The sequence below is a fragment of the Megachile rotundata genome, chromosome 4 (assembly GCF_050947335.1).
Source record: "Megachile rotundata isolate GNS110a chromosome 4, iyMegRotu1, whole genome shotgun sequence".
Lineage (NCBI taxonomy): Eukaryota > Metazoa > Arthropoda > Insecta > Hymenoptera > Megachilidae > Megachile > Megachile rotundata.
This window is the reverse complement of record NC_134986.1, coordinates 21,448,141-21,474,644: the sequence shown is the minus strand read 5'-3', so window position 1 is coordinate 21,474,644 and position 26,504 is coordinate 21,448,141. Positions and strand designations below refer to the sequence as shown.

The following is a 26,504-nucleotide window of genomic DNA, read 5'->3' as shown; positions in this document are numbered from 1 at the left end:
AAAAACGGTGCACGGAGAAGAGAATAAAGACCCGTTTCGTCGTTTCGAAATTGTTCGAGTTTAATCCCTTTAGCGAACAGGCTATAGAATTTATTTACCTTTGACTGCGTTACTCGTTCAGTCGTTGAAACGATTCCGCGGGAAAACTTTGAAAATAGAATCGAAGAAACGATCAATGATTACATATTTTTATTCTTACCGATCGAACAGGTTTCCGATTCGAATTTCTTCAAAATTCACGGAACGAGCAGGAACTTGTTTTACTCGAAAAATTGACTGTCGACTTTGCGCCGTTGAAAGAATCGAAACAGTCTTATAGCATTTCGATTCCGATCGATATCGAACACACACATCGTTACGTTTATTAAAGTTGTACGATTTGGCCGAACGTTTTATGCGATCCTTCTGATTCGATAAAAGAACATGCGAAATAAAACGACGAGAAGTCGAGGTCGGAGGATTATTCCGATGCCTCTAAAAGAGCAGGGCGTGCCCTTATACCCTCCCTTTTTTCCACCTCCGTTACCACCCTCGTAATTTCCTGGAAGATCCTGTTTTTCCCGGTAGTATCGAGCTTACTCCTGTTTCTGGAAATATCCTCGTTCCCATTCGACTCTTCTTCGCTTGTCGTCATCTTTTTTCGTTGATATATTACGTACATGCCGCTATCAGGTAGTATGTAGTAACAGTATATTATTTCGCGAGCAACCAGCTTAAAAGAAATGCTACGGATTAAAATCGAGGAGACTTTCTCGAGCTAATCGAAACGCGTCGCCGTTAAGAAAAGAAAAACAAGTATTCTACCGTGTTAAAGACTGGAAAAGAGAAGAAGAATGTCGTGAAAGCATCTCCTGAAAACAGTTTCGCGTTTAGGGCATCTGAAAAGCAAGGAATGCTTTTCGCGATGGATAGTCGCATCGAAAAGTAGCCCATTTTCTCTTTTGGTCGACGAGGCGGCACTTTTACCCTACATTTTCCGCTTTCCTTCCTCTTTTCTGGTCTCACTCCGCCTTCGTAGCTATGCCCTCTAGCCCTTCTCCTGTTCTGCTCGTTTCAAACACGCTCATTTGCTCGTCCCCTGTGTAGCAACCTCGAAACATTTCTATATCAACTTGCTCCGAGGCGGCTAGTCAGCTTCTCTCCTAACAGTTGGACGAATAATCCGAGAATTCATCGACGCGCCTTCGAGCTTAGCGAATTTCGTTAGTCTTCAAGGGCTAAAAATCTAATTCTCATTATTTACGGATACCTACGTATCGTCTTCAGAGTCGTCGTATAAATTGGAAATTTTTATCGAAACGCGTAGCGAACGAGTCTGTAGCTTCGGAAGCTGATATTTGTCGCCATCTTGAAAGTATCCATGGAAATACGAACGCACTCCAACGGAGCACGAAATCAATAAAAGGTGTACCTGAAAGTAGCTAATGCGTTCTGTCGAAATTCGCACGAACGTTTTCAGGAAATTAGATCGATGGATTCGTGAACGGCGATAAGGATTTGGAGAAAAAATTGATTTTAACGGTAAAACGTGGTATGGATATGTATATGTGTATTTCACGTGTACTTCTTATATTCTAACACCGATTGTGAGTTATGTTCGTCGAAATTGTAATCGTATCATGGACCATAGAAAATTATCGTTAATCTTCGTCAACGAAGCACCGATTAAAACATTCTGGTGTTTGTTCGTTCGTCGAAGAAGGGAATTTCTTATGCAAATCTCTTCCTCGAACGGAGGAACGAAAGATAAAGATACGCGAACGCGTAAGTACCAAGATTCGTGAAAACGAGAGGACAGTTTGTTCGACGAGTTTCGAACACAACGGCAACGATTTAAAAATACACGATACAACGATGTTTCAAATTCGTAATCGTACGCGCGATTAAGCATAACGCGATCGTATTACGAATCGCAACGTTTAAATTAGACGATTTCCACGGGTATTCGCAGCGTAATACATATTCACAGCGTACACGTCGACAGATTTTTCTAACACGAAATCACGCTATTTCGTTAATTAGATAAAGCCCATTTTGCACGGACATTATCTACCGATGAATATATTGAAAGAAATCGATCGTATATCTAGTTTCTTATAGTTCTAAGAACAAAGTAAATCGCGTCGGTAGCGTTTCTTCGACGATTATGTAAGAAACGATCTAAGCCGAAAAATACGCTCGGTACATCCTGTAACGTTAAACGTTATCGTTTAATCGTAGATCTATGCTATTTGAAAGTTGAACGAAAAATAGCCCAGCTATTCGAGAAGGAATAAAATTCGATAAGGTATGATAAAGTACTTTGAGTTTCTTTCGTCGTTCGTCGCAAACGATTCGACTACCATTCTCTAAGTATATCCGACATTTTCAGCGTAATCGTTCGAAAAGGAAAAACATCCTCCGTATATCGTCGAGAACGGTAAGAAGCTTGCGCGATCGTGCGCCTGCGAGCCAAGTTACACGATACGCGATACGTGTACGATATGTGTGTAAAAGAATTGGCACGGATACACGCGTTATACAAAACGTTATTAAAAATTGTTCCCACTTCTTAGCCGTGAACCGAAAGTTTATCTTTTTCCCGCGTTTCTCCCGTTTTCTCGAGCACCGCTCGACGTCTCGCACCGTACGTCGAACCGCGTTCTCTGTCGTCGACGAATCTTGACGTTTCGTCGAGAAAAGGCGGTAATAGTCTCTCGTTGCTGACGGATAAGTAGCATTTTTCCTGGTGCCGCTTACATTCGGGGAGGTAATATCGTGATCGCGATGCGTCGTGAGAAAGTGTCGCAGGAATAATCCGCGAGTACGGAAACGATCGACTAGCACCGCGTTTTCTCGCAAACGAAAACAATCAAGGATTCGATTGATCATCGATAGAGCACGTACGAAGGTTCGGCGATAATAATTAGTCTAATGGTTGATCTTGTTCGGTTGGCCGTTGTTCGACAAGTGCTTCCAGAGACCGGTGATTAATGGCACGTCTCGGAAACTATCGGCCGTGGGCTACGCCTGCTACGAGCACATCAGGTCGAACGATCTCGATTCTCCCCAAGCGTTCTGAATTTTGAAGCCTGTCGTCGGCCTCGGTACAACGTGATGCGAAGTCGAAGTCGCGCCGTGCCTAAGAGTCGTCATAGGGATGTTGGTGGCACTGCTCTTCCTCTGCGCTTTCTTGCCGTCTTCCTCCTCGAAGCAGACCTACAAAAATCGTCGCGTCGAATCGGTTCTAACGATTCTAAGAGCTTCGAACAAAGTCTTCGACGATTCGAATATCTTCATACGAACGCGTCTATTATAGCGTGCGTAGTCGACGATTCGACATTTCCGAAGCCACGGTAACGAAAGAATTATATTCGCGTTCGTTGCTCACCCATGAATTTCCAGCCGGTTTCGCTTCGTTCGATAAATCGATTAACAGATTCTTCTGTACATCGTTGCCGGTATACCGTTTAACGTTGTCTCCAGTTTGTTCCTTCTCTTTGCCGCTAGATTTTCCCTCTTCTTCTTTCTTCTTCTTTTTCTTCTTCTCGTTATCTCCTGAAGAACAGAAGAAGGATAAGAATAATCGATTATCGATGAAATAATTATATTAGAACCGCGTGCTTCTCTTAACTTGGTTAGCGTTAAGAGGCGAAAGCGTAGTCGAGAAACAGAGATAGTCGAATTCCATTCGGGTAAATCGCGAAACGGATCCGATCCTGTCGTTGCAACTGTGCGATACCGTTTCCTAGATACGCGTCCGTTATCGACCCACGTGTACTACACCAACGCGTCCGAGAACTCCGTAACGTAGAAACAGAAGCATCGCGTGCGAATAGCGATCTCTAGTTTGCCAATTTCGAGTTGAGTCGAGTCGATACGTTGTCTCGTCCCGCTCACGTTCGTGCACGTAAAATTAAGTTGCCTCATTAATTAGCACCGTACCTCTGATTATCCGGTTATCTATTGACACGATCATTTCGAACGTTTATCGAAAACGCCTTGAAACGTTCGCTCGACGCGACCGCTACCAGAAATTGAAATTTCCGTGACAACCCTCGACGCTTCGTCGATTACCTTTTCACGGATAAATAATTATACCGACGTATCGATCGTATACGTTTAATTATCGATTAATCGAGCGATACGTAAAAAATTGCCGTTGACATTTGAACCGGTTGTACGACGAGAAAAGTAATGGAAACGTTCGTTGCCGATTGATCGATAGAGAAGATTCAAAGGGTTAATTAACGGATCGCGCACTGCACTCTGCTCATTCTGAATTTTTTACGCGCGAATAACGCGCAAAGTCGAGCGAAAAATTCAACGAGATTCGGGATAAAGGAAAACAGCCGCACGCGGGAAGACTTTTTTCAATTATTCCGTCGTCCGAGATTCGAAGCGTCGATCGCTCGCTAATTCCTACCAGTCGACTCGTTCACGATAGATCGCGGCGTTCTTACATTTTCATAATAGGTATGCCCCGTAATTATCTGTACGTCACGAGTAATCACGGTTAATTTTCCTTGAAACGAACGTGCCAAACAATGTTTGCGCAAACGAGGAAAACGGACGAGTCGTAGGTAATTGTTCCAATTTGGCGACGTGGTTGCTGCGTGTGCGCGAGTATGCACACCCTGTACGGTATACGCTGTACGGACTCCAATATTGCCGGACGGTTTTCTCGACTGCACTCCTAACTCGTAACATTCTCCGAAGTACTCCGCAATATCCGCACTCTGCGTGAGTTAAGTGCACGACCCACGTGGATATTGCACCGCGCTGCTGACTAGTATCGCGAATCAAACCAGCACGAAAGATTGATTACCCTTTCGGCCGCTCGCGTAAATTTCACGCCTTCGATTCGCCGCTCGCATCGTCCTTTAGATAGGTAGACTATTTCAATAGAAAATGTGTTAAAAATCGATTGCGAGGATTATGAACCGAGACGCGTTATATCGTAAACCGCGTTCGTAGGCAATCTACGCGTGCCGCGTTGTTTTGGAAATTCGGCATCGTACAGCGTCGTTAGAGGATCGAGAAAAGAAGATTAATTTACTTACCGTTTCGGTCGTCGGTTAACGGAGGACTCTTGTCTTGAGCGTGATGAATCCTAGGATCGGCCTGGGACAGTTGCCAAGCCTCGTAAGCCGTGTTAAAGGCTTGGGCCACCGTCAGCGTCACCGTTTGCGCCATTTTTCTTTTAGGACAGAGAAACGCGTGGCATTCCATCGTTTCGTTCAAATTTGTCGCGATAAACGCGAACACGTGATCGTGGGTCGCGTCGGCCGAACAGTACGAAATTCTGGAAAAAAAATTCGGTCCATCGATCTACGATAAATATCTACAGGATATCGATCTGGTCGAAGCGAATAATAAGTAGCGAAAGTCATGGCGAGCAAATTTTCTTAGGCTACGATACGAAAGGGTTAATAAGACGATTAAATAGTAGCGAGCAGAGAGTAGATTATTTTCGTCCGACGGATGGGCGTGTCCGCGGAATTTCCGTTACTCGAGTAACAAAGGAGCGAGTGGAAAGGAGGTTCCTGTAGAGGTACATGCACGGAAGGACGTCTCGAAACAGAGCTTGAAAGGCAGATAATTAACAAGCGAGAATTTCGCGATACAGATTCGAACTTGTAGCAACGAATTCATTGACGTTACGTAAAATAAGATACAGTCGCTTTCGAAGGCAAACTTTTTTCTCTTAAATCAGGGAAGAATATCGTTCTTTGTTCCGCATCCCGACGCGACGATGCGGTATCGAATCGCGCAACGTTTGTTCGTTGATATTATTACCGTTTTAGCCGTAGTATTTAGCAATAGTATTTTAGCCGAAATATTGGATATTAGATCGACCGATAGAAGGGACAATGTACTTGGAGCCAGGGCCAAGAAATCCGGTTTCGTTCGATTACGATTCCAGCGGTGACAGGCGTGCGTAGAACGTAACGCGTTTCTCGAAACAGGAAACGTCTCCGATACGTTTATGGATATCTGTCCGGTTTCGTGGTTACCTGTATATAGACACCTGAAGCTGATCTTCTTCCGTGGCTAGGTCCGTCATTCTGATACCCTTCAAACTCACTGCCAAAGAAACTCTTTGTAACTTCTTTCCGCTCGCCTTTGCCTGCGACATAAAACGAGAACGAGCATTAGTCGATCGTAAATATCGAGAAATCGAATGTTTCGCGCGCAATAGGTATTCTTCGAAGACGACGCGACGAGACTCGCGAGGAACTCTCGAGACGGGGCTTTTACAGCTAGGCGGAAGTAAATGCACGGTAGAAAACGTTTCCGACGGAGAAGTGTCCTCTTCGTCGCGAAGAGTTTCTCGCCGCGATCGTTCCGCCACGTTGACGACGAAATACGCGTAAAATTGAAAATAGGGTGAAACGTTCGGTACGTCGTCGCGAACGCGTTAGTCGAAAGGCGATTTGAAGCGAACGAAAGGAAGAGGGAGAGGGGGTTAATCCGGTATCTCGGGTAGTAGCGGTGGTCGCGAGGTTTTTTGCAAGTAACGTAAACGTAAGCGTAAAGCGTAAGCGAACCAAACGTGCCACTAGACGAATGAACTCGATCGCAGATTGCACGAGCTCCCTCCACGCCCCCTTAATCTCGACTCCCTTGCAAGATTAGTTCGTATAGAAGTTCCGCGATTGTTACTCTTATGCCCGTTTAATAACGGCGAACAATTTAATTTGCGCGGAACGCGAACGTTGTAGAAAATATGATTGTTCGACGTTCAGCATGGTATTAACGGATAGAATAACACGAGCGCATAATCAACATCGTTAACAATGTCGTTAACTATCGTGGCGAATGAAATGAATTAATCCGGCTAATGTATTGGTCCCGTTCAATCGCATCGCGAGAAAAGTTTCAATTGCTTTTCACGGAACCGATTGCACGGGAACGCACGAACAGTCGGTTACGAACGAGAAAAAGAAATAAAAAATATCGTTGATCGGGATGGAAAAAAGTTGGCGAAGAGTGTTCTTCTTCGTTGGATTCGACGATAAGATTTATTAACCTCGTCTAGTATGATAGTTTGCTTCGTCGAGAAATTAATGAGTTTGCTGCGACAGGGGTTACGCGTTTCGAAGATTTATGCGCAACTTTAGACGTCGTTCTATTTTCTCGGAAACGCCTCGATCACGCTTCGTACCGAAGCAATTTTTCTCGAAGAACGGCTTTCATTTTCCGGTTACGCGCTAAATCGATCGTGCACCGATACAAACCTATAATGTTATACGAAGCGATACCGTGATACCGTGTGTACATACAATAACGCAGGCTTCTTCGATTTAATCGATTTTCGCATTTATTCGAATCGTTCGAAGAACGACGTTTAGAGTGTCGATCGTGCATCGAAAATAATTTGCTTAACCGGAGAATCAATGACTGGAGAGTGAAAGGATTTCGGTGTAACGATCGCTCGCGCGCGCGCGCGTTTCTACCTTTACCTACCATCGTAATAACGGTCTTGATGGCTTCCGCCGTGGCCTCTTCGCTCGAGGGCGTCTCGACGAGGGTGCTGCCCAAATATTTGAGAGTGAACCTTGCTTCCGACGCATCCTCGGATTCTTCTTGCGTCCCGCCACTCGAGGAAACTCCGCCTTCCACGCATTCGCGACTGCTCGCTAAAGCCCATTCCTCGCACAGTTCTGGAAGATAACATAGTACGCTATATCGATACTCGTCCCGCTACCTTCGTTCGAGAAAAATCCTGAAAGTGATTTCGAAAACGTAACGATTACATGGCATCGTTTACGAAGAAATCGGGAATTTCTAGCGAAGGATAAGGTGTCCTCTGTTCGAGATAACAATGCGCGAACGCGTAACAGCTGAACAGAGATTAAATACCACGGTAGACGGAATGGAAGATGAGCAGGGTGAAACATTAGTGCTGGTTCGTGAAACCGCGTAAACCATTCTCGTTCTCGACGTCGTGTCAGGAGTAGCACGTGTGCCAATAATGGATGTCCATACGTATCGTGCGCTCTCGGTATTCTCTCCTTTGATGCGTCTCCCATCGGTGGGCGCACCTTCTATCGATCGGACGCGCGTCGCGTCGCGTCGGCCAATTCTGTTCGGGGGAAATCGAATAGACCTCTTTGGTTTTTAATACGGGCTGCGGTGGAGTTGCTGGCACCGACGAGAAACCGCTCCAAGAAACGAAATCAACCTCGCGCATCGTCATATTTTTTTCTATATAAAATTCGATAAAATTCGACAGTCGATAATTGCCGCGTTCGCGGTGCGAGAATCGTTTACGTCAGATTGAGCCGTATCAAAAGTTCTGTAACGGCTTTCCGCGCGAGGAGCGAGAACGCGTAAGTGGGTATTATCGTACCGTCGCACGACCTAACGAACAACAAAAGCAACTTTTATTCCTCGGGGAAACCGTACAAGTTCCGACAAAGTTCGACAAAGTTTTCGCAACTTTCGACGCGGCTCTAGCCGAAAGAAAATCGGTTTTGATACTTTTCAACGTCGCCGATGCAGTCTTTTCGCGAAGCCACCGTTCCCGACGAATCTTCCTAAACGATGGAAATTTGATAAAAAGAACGCCGCGGGACATTCGAACGGGAAAAGGGGAAACAATAAAGGAAGGTGAAAAATAACGAGTCGAGATTTTCCGTTAACCCGACTATCGAGTGGCGAACCGCAAATTAAATCTTCCTCGAGGCCTTTTACCACGAGACCTACGTAACCCTTCGATAACGGATTTAGTTCTCTTTTATTTCAGACCCGATTCGCTCTATGAACGAGTTCCCGTCGTTCTCTTCTCTCTTCTCCGCGTTGTTCTGTCGCGACGCTCGAATACGAATAGCTCGAAATTTTTTAACGAAACTTCGCCCGCAACGATATGTAACCTTTCGCCTCGAAACTCGAAATATCTGATCGCGCGTACGCGACGCGTCCGAATTTTATTTAGAGTTCGATCGAATTTCGAGTTTACCTCTAATCGTTAAGTTCACGGTAACGCGTAATTTCATTTTTTCGTTCGCGATCGTCGAGAAAATTAGGGGACCAACGATCAAAGTTCAGAGTAGAGAATCATCGTTGCTTTTTAACAACGCTGCACCGCTGTTTCGCGGTAACCAGGTAGTTTCCCTACATTACGCGAACAAAGCTAATCACGCGAGTCGATTTATTAACCGAAATTTCTCGAACTGCACTTGCCGTTTAATTCGAGTCGAACGTCTTGAAAAATTCGACGGAAAAATAAACCACGCGCGAACGTTAGATCGTTAGGTGTTTTTTGGCGAAAAAATGCATTGCTATTAAAAAAATGATTAATCGTTTCTGTACGAAGCCCCGTTACTCGCGTGGCAACCTATAATCGATCGATGAACGCTCTTGATAATAGGAAAGCAGAAAAAAATAAACGAAACGAAAAGTACCGGCATCGAGTTGCATAACTTTTCGTTTCCTCTATTTCCGAGTTACAAAATAAAAACTTTGCTATGCCTGATCCTCCTTTTCTTTCTTTCTCTTCTTTAAAAACGTTCGGATTTAATGTTCGATTCGAGAACGAAAGGAAAAAAATTGTCTTTCTTAATTAAGACTGTTGCCGTTAACCGTTCGCGAACGCGAACCCGTGTACGTCGTAAAAAATGATTACGCGGGAAAGAATAACGATTTGTCGCGTTGATTTTCCGCGGTGAATTGGAACGTGTGAGAGGTACGTTTTTCTCGATTATGCGAACGGGACAAAAGAAAACGAGAAACAGAAGACGAATCACCGAGTACGACGTACTCGCGCCGACAACATTTTAAAAGTCGCGTTACAGAGCCGACTAATTAAGCTCCGGACCCTGCAAACGATCTCGTTGCTACGCGAATAATTAAAAGATACGTATCAACGAGTTGGAAATAACTCGATGGACGCTTTCTCCGAAGAAACGCGTACACTTTCGGCGACAAATTACAAATAAAATTCTTTGTTTTTATCGTTTCAGAGGCGCTATTCGCTGGAGAACGTTATCTCTTGACTCGTATCTTCTTTTCTCTTGAAAAATTTACACGTCGAAGCGCGTGTTCTCGACGTAAAATTCGACTAGACAAAAGACATTACTCTATTTGTCTGGGAAAAGAAAATTTCTCTGCGTCGTAATCGGACGAAGCGAAGTCAGCGAGGATCAGGACGATTGGAAATTAGTTCCAGCAGATTTAAAAAGAATATGTAAGCAGACGAAGCGACGGGCAGCCTTTGCCACTTTAGTTAAATAGTCGGCGAGCCGAGTTGCCGAACAGGAAATAAGTATATGTAAATAAAATTCAGGATAGCGGAAACAAGGGACGAAGGAAGAACGAAATCTGTCGTTTTTCCTCTTTTCGACGCGATTTTCTGAACCTTTGTGAAGCTCCTCTTTTCCACCGGAGCTTTTCCATCCACCCGTACGACGCGTTACCACCACAGACCGCGGAGAGATTTAATCGAGTTTCATTGTGCCGCCACTGCGTTTTCAGATCCATTTTACCCCGCGAATAATTAGATTTCGAACATAGGCGGTTTTGTGGCCGAACGGGCCAAAGGATGCAGCACCGTATGTTTTAGTTTTAATTATCGAACTGCACCGATCCAATAACTGCTAATGCTTCCAGTCAATTTTCCGTCCCTTCCATCGAGACCGAGAACCGATAACGCGATCGGCCATGAACTTTTCACATCCGACGAGAACCATAGGGAGAAAAATCTGTATGTAGATCGTGGATTTTCCGTCCGTCGAAAGAGAAAAATCTGTTCTTTCAGCTGCCCTCCTTAGAACGTCGAGAAGAAGAAATCGCTTCGTACCGACTGGCATTGTGGCTATCCTTTTCGTTTCACGTAGTCGTCTCTTCGAAGATTCTTCTCCTTGTCCAATGGGCAAGAATAATTGACACTTTCTTCGTACACGAAGGAGCAACGAAATTTTTGAAACGCGACGGAAACACGTTCCTCTCGAGCTGCAGTACGTTGCGATTAAAACGTTTTCAACGTTTCGCTTTAGACCAACGAAGCATTCTTCGGATAGGAATCGGTTGGAAAGACGTCTCGTTTACTCGGTGGAAAACTTTGAAACGTATGTAAATCGCGAAAAAATCGAACGCGTCGTTTTCGACGACCTATTCTCGAGGTATCATAGTCAAAGGTAATAACGTAGCGGCGAGAAACGATCTATTCGAATTCCGAACGCGGTGGCTGCGACTATTTATGGTCCCTTGTCGCGTTTACGAATATTCGCACAGAAAGCGTCGTGTGTGGAACGACTTTATCTTTGTTTTTTGTACGAAAGACATCTTATTTTGCCTTCCTTCGTCTCTTATTTAAATCTGTGATCGCTACATGATTTTCCTCTTTTTTTAACGAAAAAGATGTCGAAGCGACCGACATAATAATTATTATCAGCAGGTAAAATCGACAGTTTAAAACGATCGACAAGAAATTGAGAAACGGATGTAACGCGACAATAAATATGGATAACGAAACGGATGGTGAACGAACGGACGAACTTTAGCTCCTGTTATACTTGATTTTCTTGTCCGTGAAATAGAATTACGTTCGTTACAATGACTCGTACGAATCGAGATACGTTGCTCCAGTCAGGTAAGGTAGAAAAGGATCGTGGTTCCTTCAACGAATAAAATCAAGTTGGAGTGGTTGTCCATATCTCATAGTTCGGTACTCGACCGTGCCCGGAAGGTAGGTTTTGTTGCGGTGTATAAGGATTTGTCAGACAAGTTCCACGAAATATGATGGAAGGAACTTCCTATCCGAGTCTCGTCATTTTATTTCCGTTGAAAGGACAAAAATTCTCGTAGCACTTTTTCGTTCAACTTTTGTACGTTTCGCTCCGGAAAAGATATTCTCGGCAACGAGTTGTCGTGTCGCATTCGTAAATCGTTGTCCAGGCACAACAGATATCGAGAAAACTTTGCGTCTCTAATTTGCGACGTCGTGTCGCGACAGAAATTGAACCTGTCACGAATAAATTTTGAATTTTATTGCGCGTACAAGATAATCGGTATTTATTATAATTAGCTTTGGAATGAAAATTTCATTTGGTTTGTCTCAACCTACACCATAAATTTCCTTCCAAGCACTATACGCTTTCGATTCGCCCGAAGAAATGTTCAAGCTAGACGAGAGAATAGTAGATTTCGGTGGAAGCGAACAGTAGTCGAACGAGACGTTACCGAAACCGCAACGCGATATGTAAAGCGTCATTTAAGTGGAAGCAGTTAGCTCGTAAAAACGTTTATACCGGTCGTTATTCTTCCGGAGTGGGATCCAACTTTCCCTGTTCGCGGTTGCACGTACGAACGTACCTTACCGAAACCGAGACGGTAAATTCGGAAAATTTACAGGAGCTCGCCTCTACGAACGGTGGTGTTCTCGCGTTAGGCACGATAAATATAAACCAGCCACGAGTTCCTCTTTCTCGGCTACGATTACCATTACCATTCTTTTACTTGTACCTACGGTTAGGTGACCAATGATCTAACCGTTACATCGCAGCTAGTATATTTTATAGGTAAAAGAGTTCGACCGATAAATGTTTGCTCGCAATCGCAACTTCTGTTGCTTCGCGGTTATGTATCAACCTCGGAACTATCGTTCCGCCAGCATTAAGCTACGAATTCAATTAGTCCGGTTGAAACGATTAAAGATATTTCTGCCGGCGAGTGTCCGCGATCCCGATAAAATTTCAGTGTTTGCTTGTACGGAGGTTCGAACGTAACGGATCGTTTCGAAAAGCGTGGAAGATTACGCGAACGATGAATTCGCACCGAACGAAACATTGATTTTCGCGCAAAGGGGATGTTTAACTTTTGCTAGCGTTCGCGAAATCGAGCCGCACTAAATACGTACACGGCATCGCTGGAAACGTGCACAAAGGGAACACGCTTAATCGGCTAAACTAACTTCGTTTTACGCGACTAAACGTTGGTACAACGCGCTCGTTTCTATCGAGAACGATTAAACTCGCGGCGCTCGTGATTTCGATCGTAAATCACCAACTATAACGCGTCGATGCGATCCAAGGAATTTTCGTTCGTTCTTTTGCCAGGATTTAGCTCCTCTCTTCGTAGCCGCGTCGCAGATTTTCCAGAGAAGATCGTTTCTCGGTGAAAAGTTTTTCATCCCCGCGGAGAAACTGTTGCATACGAAAAGAACGCGGAGAAAAGCGATCGTTTCGCGAGGAATAAAGTGCACGTAATAGAATCATTTACAACGGAATTTCCGGAATACGAAGCTTGGAAAAATCTGCGAGTATTTGTACAGCGTTGGGAAAAGCAAATTCGTTTTTCATCGTACGATGTCGCAAAATGAAAGGAGGTCGTTTTTAAGCTTGAAATTTAAAGTTAGCTCGCGCCTGAAAAAAATTTTCCGAGCGTACAATCGAATTCGCGAGTAAAGTGCCTCGGGACAGAAACGTCGTCGTCGTCGTGGACGCTTTAGCCAACGCGAAACGGTCGAAGAAACTAGAAAGCTTGCGACGGAAACGCGGAAAGCTGACAAGAAGTGAACGGAGACGGCGCTTTGGCGAGGATCCAAAACGCGTATTCGTTCTCTTCGAAGTTCCGGTTGACGGTTAATTTAATCAACAGGGATACATTTTTGACGCGCGAATAACTTTGCAGTGGTTAAGTTTTGCGATAACCGAAAGCGAGAACGAATTCGAAAAATCGAATTTTCATGCTCGAAATATAAAGAAAAATTGCACTAGATTGCCATTTTAACTCGCATTTAAGTGGAATTTCGAACTCTCCCGAAATATCGAAAACTGCTTAAATCTTTCGAGATTAGTCGGTTAGCCTTACGTACTTTGTTTTCGACCAACTTTCGTCTCCGTATTTATCCGTAAAATTATTTATTATAACTATTAAACGTTGTTAACGATAAAGCCAAATGAGAAATGATTTGAAGAGGAACGAAATCGTGGTAACGAAAGTTCGAGAATAGTCTTCGTTCGAAACTCGTCGCGAGTAAGGGGTTAACGTCGAAGAGAAGGTAATGTCAACGAGGATTAATTTGCGGGACAAACGAAATTTAATGAAGGCTAATGCGCAGTTTAAAACGGTTCGTTCCTACCAGATGTCGAATTCTCGTTTCCCCGTTTAATCACTTCGTAGAATTTCTCGATGCGATCGAACGTAATCGAACGAATAATTTGCGAGATAGATGTTCGATGAACCGACCGAACCTTTCAACGCGTTTATTTGATCAACGAAGAAAAATATTTCGTGATCGTTGCGTCGAGAGAACGCGCGGTTCTCGATTATTTCTCGCGAATCGTTGCGATCGAGTGTTTGAACTTGAATTTAACGAACCTTGCTCGTACCAATTATAATTACGATTACGGGTCTGTCACGTTTTCGACCGTTAAATGCGTAACTCGGCGTTAAAAGATATCGCGTTAACCGGAATCGGAACTTTAACGGACGTTACGAATATTCGACATAGAGAACTTTCGTTCTTCTACGATCTAGAATCTAGAGTGTAGAGAGTTAAAAGTTGGCCACGACGGACGAAAATTACTCCGTGCTTTCGCTGTCTCGACTGCGAAACCTTCTTCGCTCGTGGCATTGCATTTCGTGAGATTTAAGATCCCATACCTACCTACCACGAATGCTTGGTGAAATTTCGAAATTTAACATTCTCAAGGGTGGATTTAATTTATAGAGGGCCGAATAGTATTCTCCGGTTACCTCCGAACGTACAATCGTATTTGAATCCTGAGTTTTGCGAGCGTTCGTTCGCTTTCGACGCTACCTGTACGTTTTTCGGCAACAATTTATGGCGCGTTTCCAACCGTTCCGGTGATACGTCAGCCGTGACGGTTACATGCATAATTTTGCGCGTGATCGCCGGGGAAATATGTCGAATTAAAATGTATAGAACTTTATGGGATCGCGCGATAAATTCGTCGGATAAACGATCTTTTCCAGCGTGTCTCGTATTCCCGTTTTATTACGAGTATTCGTTAAGCTTAATACGAGTTCGACGTCGAACGGTGCCGCTAGTTGTACGCGAAACTCGCCTCTATTTCAACGTATCTCCGAAACTCGCGTAAGCACGCACCGCGTACGCTAAGCGGTCAATTTATAGCCCGAAACGAAATTTACGAAGCGATCCAATAAACTTTTATCATTCGCAGGACCTTTCGTCTCGCTTACTCGGCAAATTTATAACAGGTAAATATCACCGGAAGGATCTTCGTTAGTCTAAATCGCTGTCGTTTGTCGGCGTTAAAGCGAATCGGTGTATTTAGGTGTTCGTACACGTTGGTACGTGCAGAGGTTGCGCAGCTGGCACGATTCTTTCGCGTTAACGGTTCAATTTCTGCCAACGTAAAACGAACCGTTGGCGACGATGGTCCCCTCGATCACCGAAACATCCTGCAGTACCAGTCTCCGAAATTCAACCGGCGCGCCGCAATCCTAGCGGAGCATTCTCGAAAATCCCTGGACGAATCTCGATAACAATAGCGATAGAGTTTCTTTCCGGGGACGTCGAACTGGCACACCGGCTAAATTGCCACCTGCAACCATTTCGGGACGATCGCGGTTCGAATCAACGAGTCAAGAGACGAACGATATTCAAACGGTCACGGTCTCGGCGACATATTTACGGAAAAATGAAACCTCTAAAACAGAAAGTATAATTACGGAATCAGATCGCATCCAGAGTTACTTTCGCGACACGATGGTTTTCAGTTATTTCGTCGATCTTGTAATGGAGCGCGAACTTTCTGTAGGATTTTGCGAGAAAATCACGGAATCGGAGCGAACGATATACGAAAAAACATTGCGTATTCGAGTGGAAATCGAGCATGTTCGTTCGAATCGAAAGCGAATCGAACCTCTATATTCGTTGGAATACATTCTGCTTTAGACGTTCCCGGCTGTGCAAGGTCTTCTTGTATATACGTTTAACGCGACACTTCCTCCTTTTACCGTCGGTACACCTACGCGCGTAGATTCGACTCGACATTGGCGATGATACCGTATATTCGTGACTTTAACCGATAGTACCGTGTTCGATATCGCTCACGGTACACGGCCTCGATAGATGTTCGATTTTATGTGGAAAGACGAATAATCGGTCGCCGTGGAGGCAGCGAACATCCGAAGCGAACAGGGATCGTTTGCTGGTCGCGAATCGTGATCCGCCTAGCGAGATCGTGTTAATTCGATGATCGATAATCGGTGCTCGGAGGGAGGTCACATCGCGCATCTAACGCGAAACGACTGAACGCGGATTAGCATAATCTTAAACGCGTCTCTCTATTACGCCGTTTATTGCGAATAATCGCGAATAATCGCGAATAATCGGGAATAATCGCGTTAACCGGTGCCGCTGACTCGTCTCCGTTATCGTGTTCCGAGCCGACGTTTTGCAGCTGCACGATATTATCGTTAATCTTTCGAGCGATCATCGACTCGAGCTAAATAAGCTTGCTCGTTCTCCTGTCTCGAGGAGAGATCGCAATTTCGCCGATGATCCCGTTCGACTGGAATTTCGATTACGGCGATAGTCTCGCCTTTGAAAGAGGCGACCGTCGCAGTTTAACAGGAGCGTTTCACGGACGATTTCAGCCTCGTAACGGTAGCTCGCGAATTTCAGCGGCGCGTTTATCGCGACGAGGGAAACTCGCGCCGAAACCGGAAGAAACTTTCAAGCTGTTCCGCCAAACATTTTCCTTTGAAGTTTCCTTTCGGGAATCTTGACGGATCGCTTATCTACGAATCTAATAGGCGACGTTCAACTGTTTTCGTAATTCGTTACGCCGTGGATACATATAATTGCAATGGTGTCGCACGGTTTTTCACAGCGATTCGCGATAACGAGCTTATCGAAAACCATGAACTTTGCCTTGTTTCTGCGTTACATTCAACGTCGATTAGAAAGTTTATCGTAGGAAACGAACACGAGAGATTGGACAGCCAACGAGAGTTGTCGAGCGCGTAAATGCAACAACGGAGTAATCTGAAAAACTGAATCATCGACGGAAGTATCGGTAAAAGCATGCGCGAAACTAATTCGTCGTTATCAGCGAAGTTTTCGCATCGTACACCTTTGATCAGAGTTGATCAGAGAAAACTGCAACGCGGCGGAAGATCGCGGAAAAACGAGAACCTCTTATCTCGTTAACTCGCTCGTTAAGATAGAATTTCGGATTTACGCGAGAAATTTCCCGCGTAATCTTATCCGCTTGTTACACAATATCCACGTATAGCGAGGAAACGAACGTTACTTGTTCGCGGATCTAACGTGTATCGAAAAAGAACGCGCTTACTCTTGTGTTTCGAACTGCTTTTCCATAATCCTCTGAAGAACGACATCCTTGTCGAAGCAGCTTAGCAGAAAGCCGAGGAAATTCGAAATCTTCTCTTAGGCGGAAAACTTGATTTTCCGTGTCGGCTGCGAATTTGACGCGACGTCAAGCTCGTTCACTCGCGAGACGCGACGCGAGTCTCGATCTCGATGACATGTGACTGACGCGGAGCAGTTTCACAAGGAGCTGTTGCGCCGCTTGAGTCGCGAAACGGTGTTTCGATCTCGGCGAACGATCGAGCTGGCTGACATCTCGAACGCGGAGAAAACACGCAAAGACAAAGAGGAAACGAAAGCACGGATTCGGGTACGGTGATAAAGGATGGTAGAAGGTAGCTGCGTAGAAACGTGTTATCGGGAAGACCGTGCGCCGCGATGTGAGCGCGTCCACCACGGAGTTTATTCCGCTCCCCTGTCGCGTACATGCGCATCCCCAACCCCGTTCCCAACCCCGTTCCTGTTCCTATTCCCGTTCCCGTTCCCGCTCCCGTTCCCGTTCCTCTTCCCCTTCACCTTCCCCTTCCCATTCCCCCACACCCTACCGTTCCAGTACCTTTGCCCCTTCCTCGATTCCGGTTCCGCTTCCGAATCGGATCCTCGTCGAAAGGATAAAGATTATTTTCACGCATTCGCGGTTCGCGTTACGTTATCGTTCCTTTCAGTATTTTTATCAAACTCGTCGAAAGGCTGGTGCAATCGAAATTCGACATTTTTTTGAAGGTTCGGAGGTTAGTATAATACATCGAACATTCGCGTATCGTTAACTTTCAAAGTCGCTTTCGGTTGGTCGGATCGAGTAATTATACATATTTTTCGAATACCGTTCGCTTCGAACAGATATCGCAGCGAGTCGTAAACGTTTTTCGCAACGTTTCGGGAATACACCGATCTTTTTGTACGGGTCATTAAATCGACGAATGAAACTTGCGTTTTTCGCAAGAAAAATTATAAAATAGAGATTACGTCGAATAGGGCGCAGTTAATTTTGGGCTTCGTTATAGATAGGATTAAAGAAAATGTTTGAATTCTGCTTTGGTAATTTCGTGACTCGCGAGTTTAAACGTTTTACGGGAGACTATTCTACTGATCCGATCTCTGCGATTAGTCTCCTAATCCGATTTTATACCGCATCCGGCAGAATCATCCGGTTGTAAATATTGAAAAACGAGAATCCGATGAAAATTTCCATCGTCGCGTCGTACTTTTTAAGCCGTTTCCACGAATCGTAAAGTAGCCGATTTTGTCCGAAACAGGACGAGCTGCGAGATCCACGAGCAAAAATCGTGCTAGTATAAGGAACAAATACATAGCGTTCCGGCTCCTAATTTCGTGCAAGATATCCTTGGTAAATTTGCCAGAGTCAAATTTGCTCCTCCAATCTTCGAGAACGATAACGTTCCTTGGAACTTGTAACGCGATTTCGTCAGTCTCCCGTGTTCTTTTTTGTGCTTCCCGTCGCGGAACAGAATTAAACGCGACTCTTATCTGGAAGTAAAACGTATTCGAAGTTGACGGAATCGTTCGCGTACGATGATGAATATATTCTTCGATACTCGGTCCTGCGTGAACGATTCGTGAAAAAGTAGTCGAGGCAGAAAACTGAGTAGTTTGCCGTTATAGAGGATGGTCAGGTATTCGCGAGTCGAAAACGAACGATCGATTACCGATCGAGAAAGTATCAGGGTTCGAGGATGACGATTAATCCAGAGAGTGGTGATTAATGGTTCGTTTAGGCAGATATCGAACGAGGGCTTACGACTGGTAGCAAGCGTACCGGAGTTGAAATTTTTAGCGAGCCAATTTCGTATCGCGCACAAAAGAATCGGGTAACCGTCCAAACTGTTAGCGGAGTAAGAAATTTACCGCGCTATCGAGAGGAAACAATAGCAGGAAAACGGTGAAACGACTGCGTCGAAAGTATCGAATATCGATGAAGCAACGATTCGTTTCTCGAAGACGAAAAAGCTCGAAAGTAGAAAGAGAGTAGAAAGAGAGTAAAAAGAGAACGACTCGGGACGATCGGCAAGAGAGGCCGCTACGACTCGACGCGAGAACGTTCTTCGAGCACCAGTCGGCGGCAAGTTTTTGTCTTTTGCTTGGAACTCGCCTAGACGAAACTGCCACCTTTATAGCCACCGTCGCGATTTATGTCGACGAATCGCACGTGTTAGGTGTCGAGTTTTGATTTCGCTCGAGAACGAAACGGGCTACTTGAAAAGAGTCGCGAAGGACGAAAGAAACGCGTTGAACAAAGCATTTCGGAGTTCCTCGAATAGAACTTGCGCGAACAAAGACGCTCGTCGCGTTTCCTTTCGGAAAACGAGCGCTTTGGAAAAGCTACATTCTGGAAAATAATAATTATCGGTTACCATCGCGCTTCTGTCAAAACAAGAAACCAAGCGTACTTTCAGATTGTTACGAGCGTCGAGGGTTTCTCGCGTATTCAAAGGATATCTGGCAGAAAGGTTTTTAATTCGGTGTCAGCGTACTCGCGAAATGGTCGCCGACCAGATTCGTAGCTGGTCGTTCAGCTCGGAAAGCAACGAGGATGAAAATGAAAACGAAGCGGTCCACGATCTTGTACTTTCGTTTCTCGAAGAATATTTCGTTGACGGCGAGGAAGGAACTCGCGAGGCGCGAACGAAATTATCGATCGACCAGTACCATCCAGTTAAAAACCTGCAAACTGTCTTTAATGAACGATTCTTCGCGCTCGTTCGAAAAACTTGTACCTTAAAGTCTCATGGTCAGTTTCGCGTTTATACGCTATTATTATTTAACTTGTACCTTACATGTAGACGCTACAGTTCAGACAGATGTATAAAATCATTGCATCTACACTGGTCGATCTTCTTCGGCCGCGACATCTTATTCGGAATGATACACTCTTCTTAGACTCTATACGCTTGTACATATTTCGGATTATGACTGTACCGCATTACCGAAACGTTCCACGAATTCCATCAAGAGCGGTTAAACGTTGCCGTGTACGATATGTACGGAATGTTCGATACGCGGTTTCGAACTTCTCTCGGATCGCTCCTCGAAACGAGTACGATACCTCGATGAGTTGAATTTTACCTGAGAGACCGAAGAGTTTTCGCTGTTTGTTACGCGTCTATTACGCTAAGTATTCCGAGTACGAGAGTCTTCGTATACGATCGACCATCGATTTTTCGAACGAGCAAATAGACGATTGCGCGCAAAAATTACTTTCGAGTCCCGGCGTTCTCTTTGCGATCGTGACTCGTCGATCGAATCGATGATTCGTAACGGTAGAAAAGTTCGAAACGTGACGAAATATCTGCGACGCGGACGAGAGTGCATCGAGAGGCGGTTAGCGATCGAAGATGTTTCGATCGTGCTACACATCGAGGGGCTACATATTTCGACTATACGAACGGTGCGTGATCGCGCGGAAGCACGCACATCTCCCTAGTGGTAGAAAGCTTTCGTCGAACACGCGATAGAGAAAAATGGGAAATTTACGTGTCGACGAAACACGGATCACGATGTCTTTGCGGATTCGACGTAGTCTTTTAACTTTTAAGGAATATTAAGGATCCGTGCACGATAGCTGTCATAGATGCGTATCAACCGTTTCCCAACTCGAGCTTTATTCTGTAAAGATTGGAAGGTTGCGAAGTCGAAAGTGTTGCGTGACCGATGCACCGGTCATTTTTCCATGTCTTCTCTTCTCTTCGTTGCCGGTTATTTTGCTGATGTTGGCCATTTCGTTCCTGTCGATCCAATCGTTTCTCTTCCTTCTCGCTGACTGTTCGAGCCTCTTCGTCTTTCCGTCATTCTTATTTCTCCGGTCTCTTTTCCTCTTCGCGTTCTTTAGCTCGGTGGGTCAGGTCCGGTTGCGGATTCGATCGTTTTGGTCTCTTTTAGTTGTTTCGGCTAACCTCGATCCACCGACACGAACCTTCGACGATGTCGAGGCCACGGCAAAGTCTCTTTGTCGTGTTTCTTCTTTCAATCGGCTCCACTCTTCGGCCATCGAAACTGTCCATCCTGCTTTTCCTTCGTGTAACATAATCTGTTTTTCTATCGAAAAAGAGAACGACGGCTTGACGTAAACGAGTATCTATCGTTTGTATCGAGATCCTCTATAGCGATTCGCCTAAGCGAACTCTGAACTGAAAATAATTACGGGGATCAAAGCCGTTACCTCTCGATAGTTGTTTTCTGATCGTTCGTACACCGACACGATCGATTCCTCCTGAAAGAGCTTCGTAGGATCGCGAGGACAGGGAACGGAAACGGGACTAATAAAGTTTCAACTGTTCGAACGCGCGAAGGACGAGTAGAGAGACTCGGGAAAATTGCCATGACGCGCGCTTGTCCTTAGCGTATTGTACGCGTTTGTTCGGCCTAGTCGCGAGTACTTACGCCCGTTGCGAACGGCCGACGACGACGACTTTCGAGAATTTCATAACCGATCGTGCAAACGCGCGAAGAGAAAAGAAGAAGGGAACGGAATGGAGAGAAGGAGATCGATCGACCGGAGTAAAGTAAGAAAAAAGTGGCGACCGTTAGGCCGCTGCAGGTGGATATATCGCGTCTCCTCGATTCGTCGACTGTCTCGAGCCGGCTGATGCAAGTTCGATGCAGTCTCTCGCGATGGAAAGGCACGCGAAAGAATTCAGGGTTGAAAGTGTGTAAGTATAACGAGTCGTCGGCGTGTGTTGTCTGGAAGGCCGATTACAGGCGCGCCGAGGGAAAAGAGCGAGAAGGGGACGATGAACGGGCGACGCCTGGGCAACAGCGAAGAGGGAAAAGGGAACGCACGGAGGGAGTAATTGGGCTGAACGAGAGTACGAACTTGGCTGATGCAAGAATCGAGTCTCTGGCAGGTATTTCCTTCTCGGAAACGCGTCTCGGAAGGAAGTCGAGAAAATGATTGTTACCTATCTGTTCGGCCGCGTACGCGCCGCTCTCTCGATTTTTCATCGCGACACTCCGCTGCGTCTGCGATTAATCTCTTTCTTCGCTGTCACGAGTTAGCTGAAACGTTAAGCGTACCGTTCAAGTTGCGCCAGTAATTCGAGATAGCGAATCGAGGCGTTAAATTAATTTTACCGAAAGCGTAAGAGAGAAAACAGGACGCACGGGACTGTCGGGCGGTTCATCGTTGCGCGATTCGGATTTCTTCGTTCGGCGTAAACGCTATCCTTCTTCGTTAGAACGAAAAAAAAAAAAAAAAAAAAATCGGATTTAGAAGAAAAAAAAAGAGATGGAAACGCTTTTCCTCTTTGTTTCGCTAGCGGAAGCTTCGCTACGTTGATCCACGAAAAGGCCGTAAATCTCGTGGCAAGCGAGGAATACTTGTTCCTGGAAGGACGCGCGAGCGAAAGGCTGGAAAACGGAGAACGGAGAGTGCAGGAAAATCGAGTAATTTCTCGAGGGACGGCGAACACCCGTTCGCGTACCGTGGTCAGCAGTGTTATTTCCGTATCCCTCGAGTACACGCTACACTCATCGAGTATTTGCCTATGCTCGTCGACTCGTTGCCCGCAAACTCGTGGACATCGCGGGCTTACGTATCGTGTCACTGTTGGAACTCGCGTCGAACGATCGAGCACTCGACACACCGTACGAGCGGCAAAATTTCAAGTTTTTTCGATCTTAAAATTCCAGGTTGGTCAGTAGTCGAGGATAATTCGAAAAAAAAGTTGAAAGTCGAAACGGTATTATATGTATAAGGGGTAGGTACTCGTATAAAACAACCGTTTTAAGTTGAAATTACAACGTTTTGTTTTTTACCTCCACCGTCGAGCTCGCGCATTTCCCCTACTTTTGAAAATGACAAGTTTCGTTGGTCGGCTCGAGTGCAAAAAGTTCATCTCGAAAAAATAAATAAACAAATACGGAATTCTTCAGCGACGAAGACTTCGATCCAACCTTTGCCACTTTTTACCATTCCGCTCGGGTCTCTCGTGAAATTTGCATAATTGACATTCCTCTTGCTCGCTACCGGCGCTCTGAATTCGATATCCGCGGTCTCGCGTCGTCCTCATATTTATTCGTCGAGCTAGTTTCGATTTACCTCGCGTAAAGAACGAACGTCGCGCGTAAATCGACTTTTCCCGCTGACAAATCGATCGTCGTATTCGTATTTCTTTCGGTCGTCGAACAACGAGCAGTTAGTCGTCAACGAAATCCGAGACCGGTTGTTACCTCCGCGTGGAACGTGATCGACGAAATTTTGGCGACGGCGATTTGGGGATAAATGATAGGCGTTAACGAGCGATTCGAATTCGTCGAGGATTCCGCGATCGGTTAGGAATTAGAATATCGATGAAATTAATTTTGTATAAGTCTAATGGAAAAGGCGGAGAGCAAAGAAACGCGAGAAGACGAACGTGGCACGAGAGGAAAATCCATCAGGGAAGACATGCTCGATTTACCTTTTCCGTTCATCTATCCGACTCCCGTTGCTCGGAATCCTTTTTCCGTCTGTTCTTTTTTCGCTATCGACGCAAGAACCGGCATCGTCACGCGCCGATCCAATTTCTTTCTGTTCAAAAGCCAGAGCCAACGCTGTTCATTCGTGCATTTTCTGCTCGACATCGCGAACGTGTTGACGGTAAATTAAATTCGCTTCCCGACGCGGAAACCGTCCTTGGCGATACTCTTCTGCCCACGCTTTCTTCCGCTTTCGCTCGCCTTTTACCGTTTCGCGAAAAAAATGCTCGATTTACTCGAATCGTTAATCGAATCGGATATCGCCTTAGTAGAATCGAAGCGACGTCGAAACGACATCGAATCGAATCGAACGCGAACGACGAAAAAAATAATTCAACGTATTTTCGAGAGCGATTCGCGAACAGTCGGTGTCGCAGCGAAGGTACGAAAATTCTAAATACGCGGAGTCGAAGCGTTCCGGAGTAATCTGTTCCGGAACGCGACTTTGTCTATCCTGAACTTGACACCGTGATCGGAAAAGCGGTATTCGCTCGCTTAGCGTTGTGTAAACGCGGCTTCGTTTCGATCGATGCACGAAACCGAACAAAGATCAATCTGATCGCGACCGACTGGCGCATACGAATCATCGAAATAAATTGCATAACGCCGTGACACGGATACAAAGTGCGCTTTCAACTCTCGAAATAAACCGTTATCGAAGAAGAAGAAGAACTGGACAGCGTAAATATAGAAACGATACGGCGAGAAAGCGGAAAAGATTCGCAACGCGAGTTGCCTATTCCCTTGAGCTTTAATCGAGTCTTCTGGTATACCCTACCGCTGTTATACCCGTGCTACCCTATAGTTTAACGTTTTTCTTCGACGATCGAGAAAACTGTCGCGTTTAAGCCGAATAAATTTCACCGGCGAACATCTCGAAGGAAGCGGTATAATTCGATGGTTGAAAAAAAATCTTCTCGAAGAAGGTGTATAAATTTGACGCTTTATCTCGACGAGCCACGCCTCCGGATCGAAGGATAAAGGGCTAACGATACCCGGTGCTTTGCTCGCTTCCTCGCTTTTTCACCGTTTACGACGAAAGTAATCGATCGAATTTAATTTAACATCCGCGGATCCGTAATTCACGACCATCTCATCTAAGCGTACTACGTTCGTTACTTCTCCCCTTTAACTCTGTCTCGTCGATTTCGCGTGATCGTAGTTTCGTTATTAAACAGAAAAATTACGTCGGTATCGAATAATCGGTGTAGAAAATGATGCTTGGCGTTCGTAAGTGAAAGGAAAACGGTTCCGAAGCTGGGTAGAGATATAATTAAGAAACGCGCGTTACCTAGGTGGAAAGAAAAGTATTCGTAGGAAACGAACATTCCGATACATCATTGGCAACGCCGATCGAACCTCTACGACGCGTCGCGTCGTAACATTTTCCTTGCGCGAGACGAATTCATTCACCGCACCGCGAGAAACAGTAATTTCCAGGAACATCGATCGAACTGTTGGACGGCGAATGATTGTTGCAAGTTTCTCGAGTCCGGCGTTACTTCTGGTCATTTGTTTTCCGCGCGATTCCCCCCGTTGCGCGATCGTACATTTTTGATTTTCGGTACCGCCGAAAACTGCACGAGTTACGATCGACCGACGCGAAGCGAAAAAGTTACTCTTCGAGATTCGGAAAACGAGATCGTCCTTTCTGTAGCGACGCGACGAGAGAAAAAAGAAAGGCTGGCTCGTTATAGTGTACGCGATCGTGGAAAGTGGGCGAGGTTTTCGCGGAGGAAAGAAAGGTTTAGATACGAATTTAACCGGAAAAGGAGGAAAATCGTGTTGTCCGGAGATCGCGTTTCGCAGGCTGCTCGAAGCGATGGCCGATTCGTTGTCGAGAAAACAGGACGTCGCGACTAGTTGGAAACTACGTTAAGAAGGAGATCGAATCGAACGGGAATGGGAAGAGGAACGGGAACGGGAACGGGGAAAGAGACGGGAGCTCGAGCAACTTCTTCCCCAGGAGACTTCCCTCGCCGCGTCGCTGGAATTCCATTACGCGAAACTCGGCCAGGAACGACGCGCTATCTTACGAAAATGTAATTACTCTCGAAACGAGTTCAACCTCCCGGACAAAGCTGCGGAATCTTTTTTTCCTCGACCTCTCTCGGATGCTGATCAAGCTTTCGAACCGGAACGACGAAATTCTCTTGGAACGTTCTAAGGTAGCGGTTTTTGTCGACGAAGCGAACGCGCGTTGCGTGCTCTTTCGCGTTTCGACGACAACCAACGATGATCGGAGCGTAATCGAATAGCTATTTAAATATAAGGATAAACCAAAAAGGAGGAGACTTACTCTTGTGTCTTGAAAATCTTCTCAGTTTCTTGAAGAACGGCATGGCTATCGAGAATTTCACAGAGGCACTCGTTAGGACCGAACGACGACCGCGTTACGAGATGCAATGTCGAGCAGCGCGATTCGTGATCACCGATCGCGAAGCCTCGATGATCGTGAAACGAGAAAAAACCGCCCTCGTGCGAGAACGAGCGAGTTCGAAATGCCGTCTCTTGGTTTACATCGGGATTCGATGAGCCGTTCGTAAACTCCGTCTGCCTCTTACTCGAGATCCGACTTTGTTGCTTCTCCCTTCGCCAGACTCGTACGCGTATCCACTTATCCCCACTATTCGCGTTTGCCAGAGGAACCGAGCACGAGTCGAGCACTCCCGCAGACTCGGCACTCTCGTCGTTCCAACAACTCGATTCGATCGCGACCAAC

General features: G+C 45.6%; 1 protein-coding gene and 1 long non-coding RNA gene across 4 annotated transcripts; both read right to left on the bottom strand.

Moving 5' to 3' along the window:
- Window positions 1–1,532: 1,532 nt before the first annotated feature.
- Window positions 1,533–26,504, bottom strand: LOC100883753 (uncharacterized). 3 transcript variants are annotated; one of them, XM_012296903.2, is made up of 6 exons: window positions 26,082–26,504; window positions 7,450–7,646; window positions 5,997–6,109; window positions 5,043–5,284; window positions 3,371–3,537; window positions 1,533–3,198 (listed from the first exon to the last, which is right to left on the bottom strand). In XM_012296903.2, the coding sequence occupies exons 1-6, from the start codon at window positions 26,122–26,124 to the stop codon at window positions 3,013–3,015; spliced, it is 948 nt and encodes a 315-aa protein (XP_012152293.1). In that variant the 5' UTR covers window positions 26,125–26,504; the 3' UTR covers window positions 1,533–3,012. The 3 variants fall into 3 exon arrangements, with proteins under 3 accessions (XP_012152293.1, XP_012152294.1, XP_003708166.1); XM_012296904.2 differs by lacking the exon at window positions 26,082–26,504 and adding an exon at window positions 17,274–17,693 and having other exon boundaries at window positions 5,043–5,179; XM_003708118.3 differs by lacking the exon at window positions 26,082–26,504 and adding an exon at window positions 17,274–17,692.
- LOC143264306 (uncharacterized) lies at window positions 19,778–26,063 on the bottom strand. The gene is made up of 2 exons (XR_013037925.1): window positions 21,486–26,063; window positions 19,778–21,361 (listed from the first exon to the last, which is right to left on the bottom strand). It is a non-coding gene; the product is annotated as an uncharacterized LOC143264306 (long non-coding RNA).